Raw genomic sequence first — 23827 nt, forward strand, 5'->3', positions numbered from 1 at the left:
TGAATTAGGTGGCCATGTCTGGATCGTCTAGTTTAAGTATTCGTTGGGCAGAAATCTCAGAACGTGTGACCATCGAGATGTGAAAGTAAATTCCTCCGTAATGGGCTAGCGCCGTCAGTGCACCTCATTCGGTGCACTGTAGGCATTTATTAAGATTCTTTGCTGCTTCTCTTCGGCCACTAGCTGCAACCCCTGTCGTTCCTTTTGCTGTACTTCCTTTCCTCTTACTTTCCACCCTCTCACAGCAATTGATTCGTTCTGCAACTGCTTCGAGGTTTTCCTCCCGTTACACCTTTCAAACCTTTCTACTCTCAATTTCCCTTTCAGCGCTGAATGACCTCATAGGTCCCAAAGCTTGACTTTTGGCATGAACCTTATATTCCAATGACCTTTTTATCACAACTCGGTAGGGAAAATCCTTTGATTTTTGGCAACGCGACTTTTATATTGTATTTTTCACAGAAATCTTTAACCTATTTTCTCTTGTATTCAGGTTTAAGACTAAATTCCTTTGAGACGAAATCATTTTTGGTGGAAGAAGTTTCTGCACAACGAAGAGCTTTGCATTTGCCAGAGAGTAAATAGTAAAGAAAAGCTCTTTAGTGGAAAGAAAATTGTGACAAATATATATTTTAGAAGATGAAGTGATTCCTTCAGTTTTGAAAGATGTAAAAAAAAAAAAAAAAAAAAAAATACCGTCTGCATTGTTGCTCACACCGACACGCCCCTTTTAGCCCAATGTCACTCAGTCCAGACCCGTAGGGGGTAGTGCTGTCAGTGCACCTCACGCGATGCACTGCAGGCATTACTAAAGGTTCTTTGCAGCGTCCCTTCGGCCTATAGCTGCAACCCCTTTCATTCCTTTTACTGTACCTCCATTCATATTATATTTCTTCCGTCTTGGTATCCACCCTCCCCTAACGATTATTTCACAGTTCAACTGCTTTGAGGTTTGCCTCCTGTTACACCTTCCAAACCTACCAACTCTCAATTTTCTTTCTAGCGCTGAATGACCTCAAAGGTCCCAGTGTTGGGCCTTTGTCCTAAACGCTTATATTCCATTCCAGTCCAATCCATACCACCCAATACAGACCTGTAAAATCCACTTCAGAAAGCATTATGACCCTCAACGTATGAAAGATTGAATTTTTTGCCATTGTGTGGAAATACCATCAACAAATACTGGGAAAAGGCTCTTGCCCTAATGAGTTTAAAATATATAAATATATAAATATATATATATATATATATATATATATATATATATATGTATATATATATATATCATATATATATATATATACATATATATATATATATATATATATATATATATATATATAAATATAAATGTATAAAATATATAAAGCAGAAGCTTTCGTCGAAAGCTTTCTGCTGTATATATTTTAAATAACAAACTCAAACAGACATACTACTATGGATTTACTTCCCCAATAATAATAATAACTAATAATAATAATAAAATAATAATAATAATGATAATAATATAATAGTAATAATATAATAATATATCTTGGGAGTAGACCCTCTTTTAAACAAGTTTTGTTAAAAGGATTGCTGAATCAGCTCCATTAATTTTGTATAGAGTCTTCTCTATTCTTATCAAGGATTTCTCTGTTGCTAAAACTGGCAAGCAACGTGCCAAAGGGAATCGTCAAATCCGGTATAGTCATATTGAATTATCTATAATGCTGCTCCAAGTTGTTCTCTTCTCTCTCTCTCTCTCTCTCTATCTCTCTTTCTCTCTCTCTCTCTCTCTCTCTCTCTTTCTTGACACAACGTTGCTTGCCAGTTTTAGCAACACTGAGAAATCCTTGACAAGGAGAATAGAGAAGACTCTATACAAAATTAATGGAGCTGATGCAGCAATCCTTTTTAAAATGACTAATAATAATAATAATAATAATAATAATAATAATAATAAAACAGAATGGGATTTTATTATGGAACCGATTTATTCTCTGTCGTGTTTAATAAGAACAAATATTTTGTCAAGGACGTGGCATGAATGATCTCCGCTAATGGTTGAGAAATCATCAGGTGCAAGATGAATAAAATAATATGACTGGCTTCTCGTAGTGGTGTTGATGGCATGCCTCCATAAAATTGATACTGTCTGTCTGTCTGTCTACTATTCTCTATACACACATACATATTATATATATATATATATATATATATATATATATATATATATATAAACAAAACGAATACTGAACAATCGAGATTCACTACTCCTGTTTCATACTTACTTTAATTTCCGGGGAATTAGAGACTAGTCATTTCTTGCAAATCACACCGACAAAATCGGCAGGAAAAAACGTAGTGGCGGATTTAAGTTGCTATAGAGTCTTCTCTATTCTTATCAAGGATTTCTCTGTTGCTAAAACTGGCAAGCAACGTGCCAAAGGGAATCGTCAAATCCGGTATAGTCATATTGAATTATCTATAATGCTGCTCCAAGTTGTTCTCTCTCTCTCTCTCTCTCTCTCTCTCTTTCTTGACACAACGTTGCTTGCCAGTTTTAGCAACACTGAGAAATCCTTGACAAGGAGAATAAAGAAGACTCTATACAAAATTAATGGAGCTGATGCAGCAATCCTTTTAACAAAACTTGTTTAAAAGAGGGTCTACTCCAAGATATATTATTATTATTATTACTATTATTATTATTATCATTATTATTATTATTATTCTTATTATTAGGATTATATTATTATTATTATTATTGTAGTTATTATTATTATTACGGGGAAGTAAATCCATAGTAGTATGTCTGTTTGAGTTTGTTATTTAAAATATATACAGCAGAAAGCTTTCGACGAAAGCTTCTGCTTTATATATTTTATCATTTATTTATATATATATATATATATATATATATATATATATATATATATATATATATATATATATATATTTATATATATATTTTAACTCAAACAGACATACTACTGTGGATTTGCTTTCCTATTTTATTGACTCACGTGATTATGAGTTTCCTTTGGATTATTATTATTATAATTATTATTTTATTATTATAAAAATTAAATAGTGTGGGGTTCCGGGTTGCATCCTGCCTCCTTAGGAGTCATCACTTTTCTTACTATGTGCGCCGTTTCTAGGATCAACAACTCTTCTGCACGAGTCCTGGAGCTACTTCAGCCTCTAGTTTTTCCAGATTCCTTTTCAGGGATCTTGGGATCGTGCCTATCATAATCGTTATTGTTATTAATATATATTTGTCAATTTATGAATTTATTTTTTTCTTTTTCAATAAGTATTATTATTATTATTATTATTATTATTATTATAATTATTATTATTATTATTATTATTATTATTATTATTATTATTATATTATTATTATTCAAAATAAACAATCATTCATATTGAACAAGGCAAGAAGTTTGTTGAATTTTACTTTAAAATGTTTGTACTGGATGGAATGTCCACATTCGAAGAAGATGGAAATTAGACCAGTTAACAAATAAGAAACTGTAACGGTGCCTTAAAGCACTATTACATACTTAACGATTACCACCGGTGATAACCTCGCCAAGCCCAATCCACAGTCTGATGGAAAGATTAAAAGAAAACAGCTCCGGGACAGATGACCTTGTGACAGCTCACTACTACCATCTTCGAAATAAGAGGCCATCAGCAAACGAGGCTGCTTGCGAAGCAACAGCTATCGATTGGCGTGGCCAACGACCGTGGAGGTGAACTGGCCTCTTCAGTAACTTGGTGGGCGACATCAGGCCGATACGTCGCCGCGTACAGGCGAAAGGTCTTAAAAGGTATTTACATTATCTCAAAAGGCGCCAAGCCTTCTGAACGTCGTATACGCAAGTTATTTAGTTCTATACCAGTGTGGGATAAAGCTTGCTAAATCATAGGTCTCTTTCTTTAGATGGTAGTACTTCAGAGTAGATGGAATAGGAAGTTGGTGAATGTATTTGCTAGAGGAGGAGTGTGTGGTATGTCCGACCATTATTAAATTCCAATTGAAGCAGAGTGAAGACAGTTGGAAGCGAAAGAGGGGGAACGAGAGGTATATTTACTAGATTTATATAGATTTTTAGCATTAATGCCAAGCACTGGGACAACTAAGGCCATTCAGCGCTAAAACGGAAATTGATAGTAAAAGGTTACGAAGGAGTAACAGGAGAAAAACCTCGAAGCAGTTGCACTATGAAACAACTGAGGAGAGGGTGGAAAGTAAGATGGAAGAAAGAGAATATGAAAGGAGGTACAGTAAAAGGAACGGAAGGGGTTGCAGGTAGAGGCCGAAGACACTCTGCAAAGAACCCTAAGCAATGCCTACAGTGCACTGCATGAGGTACGCTGACGGCACTACTCCCCATACGGGGGCGAGTTTGATGAGGAATAGATACGGAGGACCTACGAGGAGAAACTGGATGAAAACAGACCAGGGTTCAAGAGACGTCAACAAAATGCGTAATATGAAGGCTACTTGAATCACTTCTAGCTTCATGAAGGCTGGAATAGGGTATCCAAACAGCACGTGATTGAATGAAAAAATGGGACGTTTAGTGAAGGAAAGAAATGTCTTGAAAAAGGCGAAGAAGAGAGAGAAGACACATTCTGACAGAAATGGAGAAGGTGAATGAGGAATTCTCGGAGAAAAGGTTGTTCCATGAGAAGGTATAGATACATCGAGGAGGGTTAATGAGCGAATGGACCTCTGAATTAAAAGACTAATCGAAAGGCTCCTGTCTTGGGGAAAAAAAAAGAAATAAGGTGGATGGAGTTAATATTTTGAAGATTTGTTGAATGTGGAACACAGCAAAGAGGCAGAGCCAAATGGTGGCCGGTAAAGTCACAATTTTGGTTACGAAAATAAGTCACAGGGGAATAAAATCACCTAAATTTATGGTAGCCGGTAATAGTCAGGAAAAAAAAAAGTCACAATTTTGGTTACGAAGATAAGTCACAAGGAAAAAAGCCACCTTGATTTATGTTGGCCGGTAATGAAGTCGAGGAAAAATTCACAATATTTCTTAAGGGGTCATTAGCTTTATAAGATTTTCAGTTCTTTGTTTTTTTTTCATACGGTAATCCTCGATTGGTTTGTACATACCGGCTTTAAAAAAAAAACACACACAAGTCCCCGACTAGCTTGTACTAAACACGTCACGAAGATGGATACATACAGGGTTTGAAACTCTGAAGGTCACTATCTAGTAAAGATGGACGTGGCTTTCTTTCATTTTCCTGCGGCTTTTTTTTTTTTTAATCTACGGCCCTTTTTTTCTTGCCTGGATTCGAACCGAATGACGCAAGAATGAAATGAGTTTAGGTCAAGTTTAAAAACGCTTGAGGAAGATGAGGATTTATTTAGTTATTACCTTAGTTTTACCAGACCACTGAGCTGATTAACAGCTCTCCTAGGGCTGGCCCGAAGGATAAGATATTTTTACGTGGCCAGGAACCAATTGGGTCACCTAGCAACGGGACCTACAGCTTATTGTGGGATCAGAACCACACTATATCGAGAAATGAATTTCTTTCACCAGAAATAAATTCCTCTGATTCCGCGCTGGCCGAGCCGGGATTCGAACTTCGGGCTATCGGATTGGCAGCCGAGCGAGAAAACCACTCGTCCAGCGAGGAAGTGCTTTAATTTAGAGGGTAGTGATAGGATTTCGAGAGTGATTTTGCAGGATGACGATGAGAATAACTGAAAAGCTGACTGGAGTTTATAACCTTTACTTAAGGTTCTTTGCAGTGTTTCTCCGGGCCCTAACTGCAACCCCTTTCGTTCCTTTTACTGTACCTCCTTTCATATACTCTCTTTTCATCTTACTTTCCACCCTCTCGTAACACTTGATTCTAGTGCTACTGCTTCGAGGTCTTCCACCTGTTACGCCTTTAAAACCTTTTACTGTCAGTTTCCATTTCGGCGCTGAGAGCGCCTCAGCGGCGTGGTTGGTATGGTATTAGCGTCCCAACTCGGTGGCCGCGGGTTCGATTCTCGACCATTCCATTGAGGAGTGAGAGATGTGTATTTCTGGTGATAGAAGTTCACTCTCGACGTGGTTCGGAAGTCACGTAAAGCCGTTGGTCCCGTTGCTGAATAACCACTGGTTCCATGCAACGTAAAAGCACCATACAAACAAAACAAACAAACATTTCGGCGCTGAATGACCTCATAGGTCCCAGTGCTTGGCCTCTGGCCTAAATTTTATATTCAAAGAGTAGATAATCTGCATCGGGACGAGGTAAATGTCGCATAGGAATAAATGAAAGTCTGCCATAACTCTTCATTCTGTATTAAGGGGAAGTGGTATGAGATGGTTCGCCAGATAACTGAAGGTTGCACAAGGGAGCACCTGTGTTCAGCCGTGGATGAATGTTTTCAGATTAGGTCGCGAAAAAGTTACTTTTGAAGAAAATGGAAGAAACTTCGTGTGACAGATAAGGCGCCATAGAAATCTTATGATTACTTATGAGAAAATTCATAGAGGGCGAATTGGACTGAGGATGGTGACACTATTTTATGATGATGGACAGGAAATGTGGTCATGGAGTGTAACTACCGTGATGTTACAAGGATTAGGATGTCGTCTGTAGGAGCAGGTTTTACCTTTCATTCACAGTGTCCTAATGATTTTGTCAGTAAAAAAATGGAGAAACAAATATGTGCTGTGTCCTTTTAAACCATAGTTGAGTGGAGCATGAGGTCAGAGAAAGTAAGAACGTGCCACCCTAAAGAGGCATTAGTGCTGTCAGTGGACCTCATGCAATGCACTGTAAGCATTACTAAAGGTTCTTTGCAGCTTGCCTTCGACCACTAGCTGCAACCCCTTTCGTTCCTTTTACTGTACTTCCTTTCATATTCTCTCTTTCATCTTACTTTCCACCCTTTCCAGACAGTTAATTCATAGTGTAGCTGCTTTGAGGTTTTCCTCCTGTTACACCTTTCAAACCTTTCCACTGTTAATTTCCGTTTCAATGCTGAATGACCTCATAGGTCCCAGTGCTTGACCCTTGGTCTAAATTCTATATTCAATTCAATTAAAAAGCTGCTGTTAAGCATTTATTTCAAGCATATGAAATATCTAATGTTTCGGAAAAAGTCAAGTACAGGGTGTCCATAAAGTCCCAGTACCATTACAAGTACTTATTGCTCAGAATGGTACTGGGACTTTATGGACACCCTGTATATCTTAGTTTAACTAGACCACTGAGCTGATTAACAGCTCTCCTAGGGTTGGCCCGAAGGATTAGATTTTTTTACGTGGCTAGGAACCAATTGGTTACCCAGCAACGGGACCTACAGCTTATTGTGGGATCCGAACCACATTATGTCGAGATATTAGTTTCTAATCACCAGAAACAAATATTTCTGACTCTATGTTAGCAGAGTGGGGAATCGAACTCGGGACTACTGAATCGGAAGCCGAGCACGAGTGTTTCGGAAGTTTTCAACACTGGGAGTATCATCCAGCAGTGTGGGTATGACTGTCGCAGTGATCGTGGGAGTCACATCTATCAGTCCTTCAAGGAAATCTGTAATCCCTGAGATCAATAACAATGTATACATATAATTGTGCATATATGTATATCTAAATGTTTGAAAATTGAATGTTTGTAAGTAGGGTGATATATATATATATATATATATATATATATATATATATATATATACATATACTTCTTTTTTTCTCCTTGCAAGCTTCTAAATTAATCAAAGATTCTCTCCATTTACTTTTTCTTTTTCTAGTCAACGGGCCGTTTCCCCCACCTCTTGGCTAGATCATCAGGACTGGACTACAAATTGACAAACAGGGTTTTTATCACTTCATGCAGACGTTTGAATTTCAAACATGACGTCACTGAGCTGCTGAATTTCTATTGGTTGTCGCGTCTCCTTCTCCTGCTGGCGGTCCAGGTGGCAGCATGGGCACTTCTGGTGGCTCCCTCAGATGCATCCTATGCCGCGGCTTGCAGCGAGGGCGTGGGCAAGGGTATGCATGATTCCCATCTCTGTCCAACAGCCTCAGTGGTGTGATCGGTATGGTCTTGACCTGCCACCTTGTGGCCGCGAGTTCGATTCTCGGACATTCCATAGAGGTGTTAGAGATGTGTACTTCTGGTGATAGAAGTTCACCCTCGACATGGTTTGGAAGTCACATCAAGCCGTTGGTCCCATTGGTGAATAACCACTGGTTCCATGCAACGTTAAAACACCATACAAACAAACAAACCAAAATAGCCTTGATTTGTTTCATTGTCGCGTCCAGGGGTGTTCTGTCATTCCTATCTCCCCTCTGGTTTCCAGAGATGTCCCGTGGTTTCCTTGAAGAAAAGATGAAGTCCAGGTCCCTCTTTATATTCTAATGAAGGCTGCTTTTGATTTCTACTCACAGCTTCTGCAAGAATTTATTAAAAAGCGCAGAATTCTTAGAAAGTAAAGAGGTTGTGCATAGAGAAGCCTTTGTTCCACAGACTGCCAATAGCAGAAAGTGCGAGTGTAAATCCACAACGACCTGTGTTGAATATAATATATAGAGGAACGTGGACATCACCCTCCATTTTTTAAGGAAACCACAGGACACCCGTGAGAATCTGAAGGGAGTCACAAGCAACAGAACAACCCTGGACACGACTACCAGCAACGAAGCGAATCATGACTTATCAGCCAGAGACGGGAATCGCGTCCTTGCCTACGCCCTTGGCTTGAAGCTACAGCGTTAGGACGCGTCCTACAGAGGACAGGGAATGCCCACGCAGCTGCCCAGACCACCAGCGAGGGAAGGAGACCTGCCGACCAATAGAAATTGCGAGGGAAGGAGACCTGCCGACCAATAGGGATTCAGCAGCCCAACGACGTCACTTTTGAAATTCAAATGGCCGCATGCAGTGATAAAAAACCTTGCGTGTACATTTGTAGTCCAGTCCTGATGACGTAGCCGAGGGGTGGAGGAAACGGTCCGACCGCTAGCAAAAGAAAAAGGAAATGGAAAAAATGTGGCATGATTTTTGCCTTATTCCTGAGAAGCTTGCCAGAAGAGAAAAAGAGGTACAGACTCCATTGAATTCAATACATAAGATAGTATCTACGAACAGTTCCATTGAATTCAGTATATAAGATAGTATCTACGAACAGTTCCATTGAATTCAATACATAAGATAATATCTACGAGCAGTTCCATTGAATTCAATATATACACGTGCGTGTGCGTGTATTATGTACATTTCATTCTGTGTGAAGGATAGAAACCCAAATAAACAATCCATGTTTGTAGACCATCTGTCACCAGGCAACGAGGGACACTTGCCAACGTATTCCTCAGGGCCAGAGCGTCTGTGATATACTGTTTTTAGGGTACACAAAAAATAAGCCAATTAAAATGGGGGGCACGGTATTTTGTCCCGTCCCTGTCGTGACGCTAAAAGCAGACCTCGTATTTTCAGAAGAAACCAAATAGGAACCCCCGGGTTATTAACTTTTTCTGGTTTCGTGACGTCTTGATAGACTCCTTTTGAATTTTCCACGAGTTATTATTAAATATTTTTTACTATTAACATTTTCTGGTTTCGTGACGTCTTAATAGACTCCTTTTGAACTGTCCACGAGTTATTAGACTTTTTGCTATTTTTTTAAAACTTGTACTCTATCTCTATTTTATTTCCACGAGTTATTATTAAATATTTTTTGCTATTAACATTTTCTGGTTTCGTGAGGTCTTAATAGACTCCTTTTGAACTGTCCACGAGTTATTAGACTTTTTGCTATTTTTTTAAAACTTGTACTCTATCGCTAGAGACGATAGATGAAGGTGGGTTTCCAAGCTATGTTTTCCACTAAATGTCAGGTGCTAAACTATCCAGCCACACCTCATGACGGTGAATACGAATGGAATATAGAATTTAGGCCAAAGGCCCAGCACTGGGACCTACGAGGTCATTCAGTGCTGAGAGGGAAGTTGACAGTAGAAGGCCTGAAAGGAGTAACAGGAGGAAAACCTCAAAGCAGTTGCACTGTGAAACAGTTGTTAAGAGGGGGTGGAAAGTAAGTTGGGAGAAAGCGAATATGAAAGGAGGTAAAGTAAAAGGAATGAAAGGGGTTACCGCTAGGAGCCGAAGGGACGCTGCAAAGAACCTTATTAATGCCTACAGTGCACTGCGTGAGGTACACTGACGGCACTACCCCCCAACGGGGATGACAGAGAATAGGACAGGCTTAAGAACTTGAGAATTTGAATGGCGTGAGACCTAAATTAATAATATCTCTCTCTCTCTCTCTCTCTCTCTCTCTCTCTCTCTCTCTCTCTCTCTCTCAGCAAAATTAAACCCACGCTTTCTTCACGCTCGCAATAATGGACACCAATATTGAATAGTTCAGTGAAAAACATAACTATTCAATCGCAGGCAAGTAAGTTGAATTCATGATATTCAGAGAGAAAGATAAATCAACGAAAACCCGAAATAAACTGCAAACAATACTATGCACAAAGGGGCGATGCCCGTTGCTGAATACCCACTGGTTCCATGCAACGTGAAAACACCATACAAACAAACAAAGGGGCGATGCCTCCAAGCCGCCAGCAAAGCATGCACACTGCACAGTTGTACACCTGGACTGTAAATCAATTCGTAGTTTCCAATCAAGAGCAAAATGGCATGCGACTTTTTTTTACGAAACAGTAAAACAAGTTATAAATGCTGTAGAATGAAGAACAATAAAAGTGGAGACCGTTCTGGACGTCGTATTTTTACCCAAGGGGCTTATACTTAATTATTGCAACTCGTATACCATCCACCTCCCGTAGGTCTTGGCCTGCCACCTCTCATTGAGGGGGCAGAGATGTGTATTTCTGGTGATAGAAGTTCACTCTCGACGTGGTTCGGAAGTCACGTCAAGCAGTTGGTCCCGTTGCTGAATAACCACTGGTTCCATGCGACGTCAAAACACCGTACAAACAAACCTTCCCGTAGGTGGGGAGGCCTGTGCTGTCAGTGCACCCCCCAAGGTGGACCATAGGCATTACAGTACTCAAGGTTCTTTGCAGCGTCCCTTCGGCCCCTTAGCTGCAACCCCTTTCGTTCCTTTTACTGTACTTCCTTTCATATTCTCTCTCTTCCATCTCCTTTCCACCCTTTCCTGTCAATTTCCCTTTCAGCGCCGAATGACCTCATAGGTCCAAGCACTACTAACTGCTAACAACGCCTGTAAATAAAAAATTACCTATATATAGTATATGTACATGTGAGAGCGATATAATTGAAATATTTTTTAAATGTATAATTAATTACCATTATCAAAAACACTACTGAATTGAATAAGAATCAGGATGCACACTGTACATTTATGCATAATAATAGTCGGCCATGATGGTCAGGGGGAAGTTGCAAGATGTAACTATTTACTTACATAATTACGTAACAATATATATATATATATATATATATATATATATATATTATATATATTATAATATATATATATATATATATAGATATATATAATCAATATATATATATTATATATATATATATATATATATATATATATATATATATATATAATATATATGTATAGGAATGCGAAACTGGTCATGCATGTCATGTTAGATAAAAATCAATCAGAAATCTAACTCATCGTTGGAAATTTATTATCGGTTAGAAAAATAATGAAATGAATTCGACAATGGAAAATAAAGTCCTCCTGCTTTATGTAAATACTTGCAAATTTAGAAAAATGGAAACATATGACTCCTTCAGTCATATTAAGAGGTGTATTCGAATGAGAAGCAGTGGGTCTTAGTGTTGCAAAATTCAAAATCCTTCATCTTTAGTTAGAAATTTATTTTCAACAATTTCAACGTCAATATCTGAAATATACTACTACTGCTTATTTCTACATTCCAGTATATATGGTGCGTGTGTGTGTGTGTGTTTGTTTGTTTGTTTGTTTGTTTGTGGGTTCATAATGATTTATGATGCCATGTAAATATTTACTTTTTCCAACAAGAAATACTGTTATGTTCCAATGTTCGATGAAGTTTTATAATCTTATAAACTCTGTAGCTTCGTTTAGAGAAACTTTCTGTTGTGGTATGATTATTCTCATTCCAGCCTGATGGTCAAACGCTCCAAAATATATACTAATACGTTTTGAGATGAAATGCTCTTAAAATATAGAACTGATTCCAGGATTAAAGATGAAAAGGTAAGAGTGATAAATCTGAAGTAAAAACAGGCGCCCATCCCCGTCCCCTCGGTCGATGTGGCATTTGAAAAAAGAGCGCAGTAGATGGAAGAAAGACGGAGCTTAATCATGCAGGCATAGAAATGGTTAGTTTAAACCTGGGAATGTTTGTGGAAGTGACTGTTGAGGACATAGGGAGCGAATTGTGAGACTGAGGGAAGGAACGAGACTATAGTAGATTCAAATCAACCATGCATTTGATGTCTAGGCCCGTCCCTTACAACGCTCCTGATTGGCTGCTGATAAGCCAGTCACAGGGCTGGAAACTCTCAATCTCTCGAGAGAGTTCACAGAAGAAGGATGTATGTTCCACCTCTCCTGAGGGATACTTTTGAAAGACGTATCCCTCAGGAGACGAGGAACATACATCCTGCTTATGTGAACTCTCTCGAGAGACTGAGGGTTTCAGCCCCGTGATTGGCTTATCAACAGCCAATCAGGAGTGTCATAAAGGACTGGCCTAGACATCAAATGCACGGTTGATGTGAATCTACTATAGCAGTTAATGGCAAGATTCTTCAGCACAGTCACGCATGTGTGGTTGGGTTAATTCCCAGTGTTTCTAAGGCAAGTCTGGGGGAGAGAAAGGTTCCGAAGGAATCAAGATATGATGGTGAATATGATAAAAGTCATAGGAACTTAACTTCACAAAGTATAACAGGGAAGGCACATGATAGGATTTTGATCGAGAAAGTAAGACAGATGATGGAGGAGGAACTGATGGGGAAACTAGAGTGGGGAGTTTAGACAAGGAAGATGATGTGTGGAATGGCTGTACATGGCATATTATGACCTACAAAATGAGTTTTGAAATTGATGGAAGGGCCATAATGAGGGTGTCGAAAGTGAATAACATAGGCCGTAGCCGTAAGTTACTGAGAACGAGTCCCAGGTTTCTGTGATGGACGTGAAGCTTGAGTTAGTGTTTGTAGGCTGGGGAGTGACTGGTGTAGTGCAAAAGTAGGTCTGAGATAGGGATACATCATGTCACTTTCACTGTTTAATACCTGTACAACTGGAGTGATGTCAGAATTCAGCGAAAGGACGGTAGATTTTAGGTGCAACTTGTAAATTTGTGAGAAGAGTTTGGAATGATTGGTGTTTTTCAGATGGTTCAAGTAACAGATGTCGATAGGATGAAAGAAATGAGAATCCAATAATCTTTGAGACCCAGGAAAGAATGTATGAAGAGATTGTTGGGCCAACTCTTCTTTATGGAAGGGAAATATGAATGCTGAATGTAGCAGGTGGAGTAAAAAGGCTGAAACTGGTGAGATAAACCTTGAGAAAAATAAATAGAAGTGGTAAAAAGTTTAGCGGCAGTGAACAAATGGACCAGTGTTTAGAGATGATTTTGTCATGTGGAAAGAATGAAGAACGATAACTTCATAATAGTATGATTCGGAAGTGTTAGGAAGGAGGAAAATCAGTTGATATTGTACGTGATAAGTGTTAAGTGATAAGTGTTAGAAAGTGATAAGTGTTAGAAAGGAATGAATTTAATGTACATTAAGTGATAATACATAACTGATACGAGTGAATGTCAGTGTGTGTAGGTGGGTTCAGATCCATGTTGATGAGCCTTCTGAGTATATGTGCAAAGCAAATGACTTCATGGAAGATTTCTGCGGAGTAGCCTTGTCAGTCATTCATAGTTGAAGCATGAATTCTTCCGTGGAACAACATCTGTAAAGTTTATCTGTATCATTTGTATAATGTTTACATTCACGATTCCTTCGTGTTTTCAGTACCACGAAATGTTCCCAGCATGGCTCCTTTGTTGCCTCTTAGTGACGTCAGCAAGCACCTTCGTGGCTGCCCAAACTTCGGACGCTTCCGGGACGTCTACGATAACTGATAAGCCCTCTGTCCTATACATAGAGAGTTCATATGGGAACTTCTTCATTGCCACTGGGAAGGCACTCAATGACAGCGGCGTCGACTGGAGGCTGGAGGTTGAGAAGCAATGTGAGTGACAAAATACCTACGTTGGACTTTTATAAATTGATTCAGTTCGTTTTCTTTTGTCTGCAGAGTTTGTCCTAAATTTGCACCTTGGTGCAGGTTGAGGTGATGTATGGAGAATTGCCTACCCTGAGGAACAGGTCTGTTGCATCTGTTTAGCATGACCATGAGTGCATGTTAGTGTGAGTTCACACTAGGCTTCACCGCACACTGCATACGTAAGACTCCCAAATTCTTGTAAGCCCCGCCTACTGGACTGCTCATTAGGGTGAGTTAGTGGTGTGGCGTGAGTCTTGATGAGCAGTCCAGTAGGCGGGGCTAACAAGAATTTGGGAGGAGTTGGTGAGGAGTCTAACGTATGCAGTGCGCGGTGAAGCCTAGTGTAAATCACCTTTAGTAATAATTCTACTTATTTCCTCGTTGACTCAAGTGGTTATATATTGGAGAGTTTTATTATTATTATTATTATTATTATTATTATTATTATTATTTAGAAGATGAACTCCATTCATATGGAACAAGCCCACAGGGTCCATGGGCTTGAAATTCTAACATCATATTCTTTGGAAACTTTGATTTAGTCAGTGGCCCCTGTGGGCTTGTTACATATGAATAAAGTTCATTTCTAAAGAAGAAGAAAAAGACTCTCCAAGTGTTTCTCCATCCACCTTTCAAAAAGTGGTCATTTTTATCCATTACACACAAAATAAAAAGAGAAAACCAGCAAGAGCTGAGATTATAAAAAACAGCAATTATAGACCAAACGCCAGACCGACGATGCCTACGGTTTCTCGAGGCACTTTAGTATATACATATAAAATGACAAGCATCAACACAGTAAAAAAACAGTATTTTTCCCCGCCATCATAAGGAGGAATATAAGAAATCAGCCAACGCCGAACATCGTCATGTGAGAGATAGTTACAAGGAGTGGGATGTCTAGAGAAAGAGGGTGGGTGGACGGAAGAGGGAGGTGAGGAGAGAGAGAGGAGGAGAGGAAGGAGGGAGAGAGGAGGAGAAAGAGAGAGAGGGGGGGAGGAAGAGAAGGAGAGAGAGAGAGCACAGGATTCCGACAGCATTCCACCTAGATGGCCTATAATACCAACCACACCAGTGGAGGTACCCGAGCCAACAACTACCTCTTGCCCGCTACACCGGTTAGGCCCTAGATCACCACAATGCCTCTGGGACGGATTTTGTCACCAGTGACAGCCCACGATTGATCAAAATGCAGCCTACTAACCAGCCGACCAATTGCAGACACCCCACGCTGCTATAAAAACCTGTGCCATTGTGGGCTGCTCTAGGTGAAGAGCCCGTGCCAACACAAGAATGGCTTAGTCTTGAAAGCAGTTCACTCGGTCTTGTACTCTCATAGATGACAAATAAAGCTAAGACAACAGGAATCTTTATACATCCTTAGGAAACTTGATATGCCACCAGCTGTATGCTGGTGTAAAGAAGAATGTGAGCTGAACAGAGAAGGCTATACAAATCTTGCCCCACCCAGGATTTAAATAGCCCCTCTGGTCTTTTGAGTCACGTCCTTTCAGTCACCCGCGTTCCACCTACACTTCTCAGGCAGTTGACCCCAGCTGCAGTTCTGTCCTCTTTTCTCTCCTTCACATTTAGCAACAGCACCTCACTTCTATAAAGGACTTTCTCAACTACCTCTTTCATGTATTTAAACTTTTTCCTCCTCAGGCTCTTTTTCAAGTCTACAGCATTCACAGAGACCTGGATATTCCTGCTGCCCTGTTTACCCTACAATTCACTTCTTGTCTCACTGTGCCCTCATGACCCATAGCATTCTTTCCCAGCTGACCCTTCTGACTCCATCCTCTCAACTTCCATTGACGCTCAGAATGTCGCTCTTGCAAACGTGAGCTTCGAGCTTTCTCCTTACCAACGCTCTCGAGCTCTTGCACTAGTTTCTGCAATTGCTTGCAAGTCAACAACAAAAAAAGTATGTTGCCTCTAGGCCGTATAAAACGGGCAAAACTAATTTTGAAAACATTCCCATTTCAGGCATGTGTCGTATCTTATGCTTGACGAATGCAAGTTGCATGGCGGTGTCGTCAGAAGCAAAAGGAAACCGCTACCTATGTAAGTTCGCCACTCGGGGACCTATGAATACCACTGTTGACACCGTCAGCAATAATGAGACAACTTACATCTACCGTCTAGGTAATGGTCTCGTATTATTTGCAGAACTCGTAGTTGGACGGGCTGGAATAGGTTGGGAGAGGAAGGGAGAGGCAAGAAGGGTTCTTGGAGCATTTGTAAAGTATTGGAAATGTGATACAGCAGTCCCCGTAAACACGTAAAAATGATAGAACTTACTCTTTTGTATGTTTTATGAGTATGTATTAAATTCTTGTTTTGTTTCACATGCATTTTGAGGAGTTTTAGGGTTAAATCTCCTTCTTTTCACTAAAACTAGGGATACATCACAGCACCCGAATGAATATGCCATAGATCAAAAACAGAAGTAATATAGACTATTATATGTTCGAGAGTCACGAAACCACCGCTAAATACAATGCTTCATTGCCTCTGAAGATACTGAAAAACTACTCTTATTGTCTTCTTGCCATTGAATTTTCTGTGTTCTGTTGTTAATCGTGTTTAGTTCCTACTATTAGTTATTTGCTCTTTAGCATTGTATACTTGACCCCCATTCCCGACTCCTTTCTTCAGTCTTGACTCTCCAACGCCTTTGTTCCTTCTCAGTGCAACCGTAGGGTTGTGTTCCAGTTCCACCTTTAGATCCATTTACTGCATCTATTTTTTATTTTCTGGGTGCTTGATCGTGCTGTACGACCTCTCCAAAACTCCCTGTTTTCACAGTCTTGAGCGCTGAGTGGCCGGTAGTGCTCAGTGCCTGGCTTGAGAGCTTAAATTCCATAAATCAAATCACGTCAATGATTTGATTAAGAACCATCCGTAAGAGGATGACTGTGCTTTCGTCCGTTAAAAAAAAGATCATAGTTCAATCAACATTTTAGTGATAAGTCTACCTTTCTGCTTGAAGCCATATAGCGCTTTATTTCTTTTGCATCCCGTGATTGTTGTAAACGCACTGACTGTTCTATTATAATTAATATTATTATTGTTGTTGTTCTCAGCTTCACTCGTTGGTAAGAACTGGGGTGTACAGAAGGACAAGCTCTACTACTTCGAGATGCCGACTTGGATGACGTTCCCTGACGGCATGGCATCCTGCAGGAGGATCCCTGGCTTTCGTCCCCCCATCATCAGGATAAAGGAAGTTTTATCGGCCATTCAGGGTGAGTAATTCATTCTTTATTCGGTTCTGTCAGGATTTTATTCTTTAGATATCGAATTCTGTGGTGTTGACTCCGAAAGGTATTGCATTCTGTTGAGGATTAAATTCTTCAAGTACTAACTTGATTTTATAATAAATTTCACCACTAAAATCTACAACTAATCAACATTATAATGAAAACTAAATTTTTCAAGTGTTATGTTCTATGAACATTAACTCGTATAAGTACAAAGTTACACAAGCATTAAATTCAGTGTAAAAATCTTAAAGGCTTTACTATGTAATGTTAAATTCCGTAAGTATCATAGTAACTTAAAATAAGTCCGTAAGTATTTGATTTTGCAGCCCACTGACAAATTTCAGCAAACTTGGTGGCACAGATTTTATTCTAGCGTCTGCTGTTAAGGCTCCATCAAATCCTTTCTCATCTCCAAGCATCTCCTTCCTCAATATCTTTGCTTCTTTTGCCCTAATTAGTGCATCATGTAGTCACGTGCCATGGCTAGGGCTTCTCCCACTTTCCACTTGTAGTCAAACCAAATCTCTCTCCCTTTGTGAAGGCCTCCAGTTGTGAGATGTGGGCAAGTATCTGTTCTTTCAACTGTGTTCGATGCATAAAGGAAGCATCAGCATTTAGCTGTTCCAGTCTTTGTACAAACCATAAAGTTCTACCATTGTGAAATAGTAGCAGGCATCTGTAGTCAACTGCTTCTCTTGTATGTACTACATCGTAAGCTCAGCAAAAGCATGGGCGCCTGCCTTGCAATATTCAGGGCATAGAAACCAAACCAAGCAAGGGAATTCTGAACTATTTTTAGAAATTCGCATCACTGTAAGTCTTAGAAAAGGGTGTTTGGGGCATTTGCTCGGCCCCGAACTGCATCTACTCTTTAGCATTATACTTGACCTCCATTCCCAGGTTCTTTTCTTCAGTCTTACTGTCCAACGCCTTTGTTCCTTCTCAGTGCAACTGTAGGGTTGCCTCCCAATTCCACCTTTAGATTCTTTTACTGCATTTATTTCCATTTCCTGGATCTTTTATCGTGCTGTACGATCTCTCTAACTCCCTGTTTTCAGTCTTAAGTTTTCTGGGAATTCATCCTGTTACACACACCTGTCAGACATGATGGGTGATTCATATGTTCCTAGGAAACAATATCAACAATGCTAAGCTTAGCCAGAAGTTTCTCATTCATCGAGTTGAGGGCACATCATTGTAGCTTTTCAAGTGAAGGCAGTGTCATGGCCATTTGTAAATCTTTGAATGGTACTGGTTTGTCCCAAATAAAGTAGATTCCTTCTTCCTCAGTCTTGGATTCCTCTGCATCTTCGTCACCAGCCTTTCTTCCTTGACAGTTTTGTGGTCTTGAATTTGGACATACATGATTCACATTTAGCTTTGGTCTACTGGATTCCATCACTTTTGTCAAGACTTTTTGGATCAAGTAGCATAGGCATTGCACTTCAGTGGTAAACTTCAGGAATGTTCTTATCAAGGGTAACCTAGCTAGCACCAGATGAATCCACTGGTCTTTCATGTGTGTGTGTGTGTGTGTGTGTGTCCTCTTGGCACAAGCAACAAAGCTTCCAGTTAATCCTACTGTCTCCCATTGGAGAAGACTTTAATTTTTAAGATTATGCTGCCGTTGCTTTTGTTCACAAGGCCAAGGGTTTATCCTTTTACAACCAATACAACATATATGCACTTTCAGATATGGAATACAGCTAGGCTTAGATATGTTATAACATTACCCCAAGCCTAATCATTCATCCTGGTCTATACACCTTCCAGAAGACTATAGCCCTGTCCTCTTAGGCTCAGTACTCCAGCACTTTTCCATTGTTTTATTAAATGAGGATGAAAATGAGCTAGGAAAGGCTTTATTCATTTCTAACCTTAGAAATTATATTGATCAAGCTAAAGTTTACCACAAATCCCTCTATTACCTGACGTTTTAAATCCTATATGAACTTAAGTACAAATATCTGGTTTTTTGGTGGCCATTCTGCATATAGTGACAGCCACCTTCATGTTTATAGGCAATAAAATAATGTATCTCAGAGCTTATGATTGCTTTCAATTGTTTAACATAAAACTGAGAGTGATTGAGGGATTTCATTTTGATTAAGCAATTAAATGTCAGTATCCATATATCCACAGGAAACCATTTTGAAAACCTGCTGACCATCTTGGAAAATGGCAAGATTGTGTGTGGCCAGAAATTAATTATGAGATGGAAAGCGAAGAAGAATTGTTGTGAATTTTATGCTTGCATTTCCATTTGCACTTTTTTTCTAATAATTTGGAATTATACCCTCTCCACCGCACACACACACACACAACACACACACACACACACACACACACACACACATATATATATATATATATATATATATATATATATATATATATATATATATATATATATATGAATATATATATATATATATATATATATATATATATATATATATATATATATAGCAGCATTCAGCAGGGTCCAACAAACACATCAAAAAGGGCCATATTTATTAGCAAGAGACGTTTCGCACATTATCTATGTGCATCTTCAATCTGTAAGAACAACATAAAACACGTTAAAGTTTAAAAAAACATAATATTCTATATAAAAAAGATTAAGTAAAGAAAAAAAAAGTATTTACAAAATTTAAAATTAATGCAAATTAAAAGGTATATAGTAAAAAAGGAACCAGTTCTCACCAAACCATCCAAAGGAGAAGGAGAAGAACGAATGACCAAAACTTGACACCAACCTACGACTTCAGTTATGCAAGATAAAGAGGAGAAGCGGAAACGTTAGAATTCAAAGAAGGAACAAGCCGTTTGATGTATAAGGACTCAAGGGTAGTAGGTAATTGCTATGGCTTGTTCCACCAATAATAGAGAAGTGCTTTTTATTTATTTCAATTTTGCATATGGAGGCATGATTCTTTATATTAGAAAATTCTGGTTTGCTTAATTTTTGACCCGTTCTAAAGCTGTATCCCACATGGCTACAGTATCTCATCTGCAGTAACCTACGGCTTGATCCAACATAAATACCGGGACATCCCGGGCACTTGAATTTATAAACAATGTTGGATCTCATGAAGGCCTGCAGTTTGTCTTTATAGCCGAAGAATACGCCAATCTTGAGTGGATTGATTGGAATTAAATGCAATTTAAGGCAGCCAAATTCATTTTCGATTATTTGTTTAAGTTTGGCAGAAAACTTGTCGTCAGAGATAAATGGGATAGTGGCATATACATTTTTCTTTAAGACATTATAGGAGGGCATCGGATTGGAGAAATCTTGTGACAGCAGTCTGTTAATGACTTTATATACCAGTTTTTCAGGATAGGAGTTCTGTAAGAAAAATTTAACTAAAAATAATATCTCATTGTGAAAGAGAGACCAACTCGAAGAGTAACGTAAAGCCCTGTAAACCAAAGTGTAAATAGAATTAAGTTTAAAGTTCTTGAAGCATGAACTGTAGAAATTGTTAGCAAGCCCAGTGTATGATTTTTTCCTATACACAGATGTAGTAAATTCACCATTGTCTCTGCTAACATTGATGTCTAAAAAGGGTAAAGAGTTGCTGGTTTCCTTTTCCATGGTAAATTTTATATTTTCATGTTGACTGTTGATATGGTCCAGAAACATCTCTCTATGCCAGGGTTCTTTGAATAGCGCAAATGTATCATCAACATATCGTCTATAATAGACAGGTTTACACACATCTGGACAGTTAGTTAAAAAGGTTTGTTCTAAAAATGACATAAAAATATTAGCAAACACAGGTCCCAATGGGGAGCCCATGGCAACTCCATCGACCTGCGAAAAGAGTTGACCATTAAAAACAAACATTGAGTCTTGCACAGCAAGAGAACTGGTTCCTTTTTTACTATATACCTTTTAATTTGCATTAATTTTAAATTTTGTAAATACTTTTTTTTTTCTTTACTTAATCTTTTTTATATAGAATATTATGTTTTTTTAAACTTTAACGTATTTTATGTTGTTCTTACAGATTGAAGATGCACATAGATAATGTGCGAAACGTCTCTTGCTAATAAATATGGCCCTTTTTGATGTGTTTGTTGGACCCTGCTGAATGCTGCTTGATATCTTCTCCTGGAATCCTTATATATATATATATATATATATATATATATATATATATATATATATATATGATATATATATATATATATATATATATATATATATATATATATATATATATATATATATATATATATATATATATATATATATATAGATATATAAGATAAATGCCACAAATGAAAAATAAACGAAGGAGGTCTGCAAGATCTTTCTTTAAAAGTCCTTTACTGAGCAGATATTGACATAAATACGAGAAAAGACAATACAAGAAGATTCGTATAACTGACAGATAGGGATTATAAAGAGATTAGTACCTAGAATCCGACACACCTGGAAGATAAGAAACCTTCCCAAACAAGCATAAACAATGGGTGCAATTAAAGGTTTAAGACAATCATCTCAGATACAATTTCCAGACAATTAAAGGATTATAGGTGACAGCTATTCGGAACTTGGTAAACAAACCATATTCACATACATGACAGACATACATTACAACAAAAATTATAAAACTCTAAGCAACTGATTTTTTATTTAAGTCAGTATATATCTTGAGGTCATTCTTAAACATGTTACAGATACAAGGGTCTAAATGAAAAAGGCCACGACTAACATTGAAATTACAATGAAAAGTAAGTTGTATTAAAGCAGATTCTAAAAGATTTCGTGATAAGACATCTCTTGACCTTGCAATTACTGAACTATCAATCCAATTTATTCGGTGTTTGTTTTCACTTAAATGAATGAATAATGCATTAGATTTTTGCCCAGTTTTTACAGAATATTTATGCTGGCTTAGCCTTACTTCTAAGCCTTTGCTGGACTGTCCGAGATAAAACGAGGGACAATCCATACATGGAATTTTATATATTATGTTGTTGCTTTCTCTGGGGCCATTTTTTATTAACATTCTTTTTAGTGTGTTAATATAGGAAAAAACAAGGTTGACATTAAAAGCTTTTAACAATGGTTTAATGGTTTCAAATCCGTTAAAATAAGGCAAACTGATAATGTTCTTAGAATTTTCTTTCTGTGTGTTATTTACAGCATAAAACTTTTTGTGGGCTTTATTATAACAAATGTCTAATATATGTGAAGGATAGCATAAATCTTTCCCTATTTTTCTTATGTATTCAATTTCTTGATCCAAATATTGTGGACTGACAATTCGCAATGCTCGTAAAAACATAGAGGAAAAAATTGATATTTTTATATTAAGATGGTAGCCTGAGAAGAAATGAACATAAGTTAAGTTGTAAGTCGGTTTCCTATAAATACTGAATTTACATTGAAGTCGAAAGATCTTGCAGACCTCCTTCGTTTATTTTTCCTTCGTGGCATTTATCTTTATTTATGGATTTATCACTTTCCTAACTTTCGTGATTCAGTTATACATACATATATATATATATATATATATATATATATATATATATATATATATATATATATATATAAAAGTTTTTTGCCACGAAGGAAAAAATGAAAAAGCGAGATAGCCAAGTACTTTCGGTCCTGTTCGGACCCTTTACTGTTTGCCTCAGTAAAGGGTCCGAATAGGACCGAAAGTACTTGGCTATCTCGCTTTTTAATTTTTTCCTTCGTGGCAAAAAAACCTTTATTTATACATAGCATCACGTTTTATATACTTCTTGATCAAGTTATTCATATATATATATATATATATATATATATATAATATATATATATATATTATATATATATATATATATATATATATATATATATATATATATATATATATATATATATATATATACAAGGCTACCCCACTTTATCATGGCTTTTCCGTGCTACATTTTGTAACGGATTTTTGTGGGACATGGTTTTCACGTTTTCGAGGGAACTTTCGCCAATTCACATGTTTCTATGGTAGGCATCTCTTAAAATTATCCCTGATTTACTTTTTTTCATATTAAATTAGGCCATGACCTGTTAGAATAGGTATTTTTAAGTGTTTTAGTTTTAGGCATACATGGTATTCGGCAGTTGTAAGCGTTTTGGATGGGTTTTTGCATTTCTGCGGTGGGTTTCTGGCAACCTATATATATAGATATATATATATATATATTATAGTATATATATATATATATATATATATATGTGTGTGTGTGTGTGTGTGTGTGTGCGCGTGCATGTATATATATATGTACTCAG

At 37.9% G+C, this 23827-nt stretch overlaps 1 protein-coding gene across 3 annotated transcripts in view; it reads left to right on the forward strand.

Annotated features, from left to right (window-relative positions):
* Positions 1–2982: 2982 nt before the first annotated feature.
* The window catches only part of LOC135204981 (uncharacterized), a 22082-nt gene continuing 1237 nt past the window's right edge, over positions 2983–23827 (forward strand). The window contains exons 1-4 of one of the 3 annotated variants that reach the window (XM_064235226.1): positions 2983–3821; positions 14011–14230; positions 16256–16414; positions 17356–17517. In XM_064235226.1, the coding sequence (XP_064091296.1) occupies positions 14020–14230; positions 16256–16414; positions 17356–17517 (532 nt within the window). In that variant the 5' untranslated portion in view covers positions 2983–3821; positions 14011–14019. Of the gene's footprint in view, positions 3822–11615; positions 12349–12707; positions 14231–16255; positions 16415–17355; positions 17518–23827 lie in introns of those variants that run through there. The other 2 variants (XM_064235220.1, XM_064235212.1) reach the window with 2 other exon arrangements.

Source organism: Macrobrachium nipponense, chromosome 24, assembly GCF_015104395.2.
Source record: "Macrobrachium nipponense isolate FS-2020 chromosome 24, ASM1510439v2, whole genome shotgun sequence".
Taxonomy (NCBI): Eukaryota; Metazoa; Arthropoda; class Malacostraca; order Decapoda; family Palaemonidae; genus Macrobrachium; species Macrobrachium nipponense.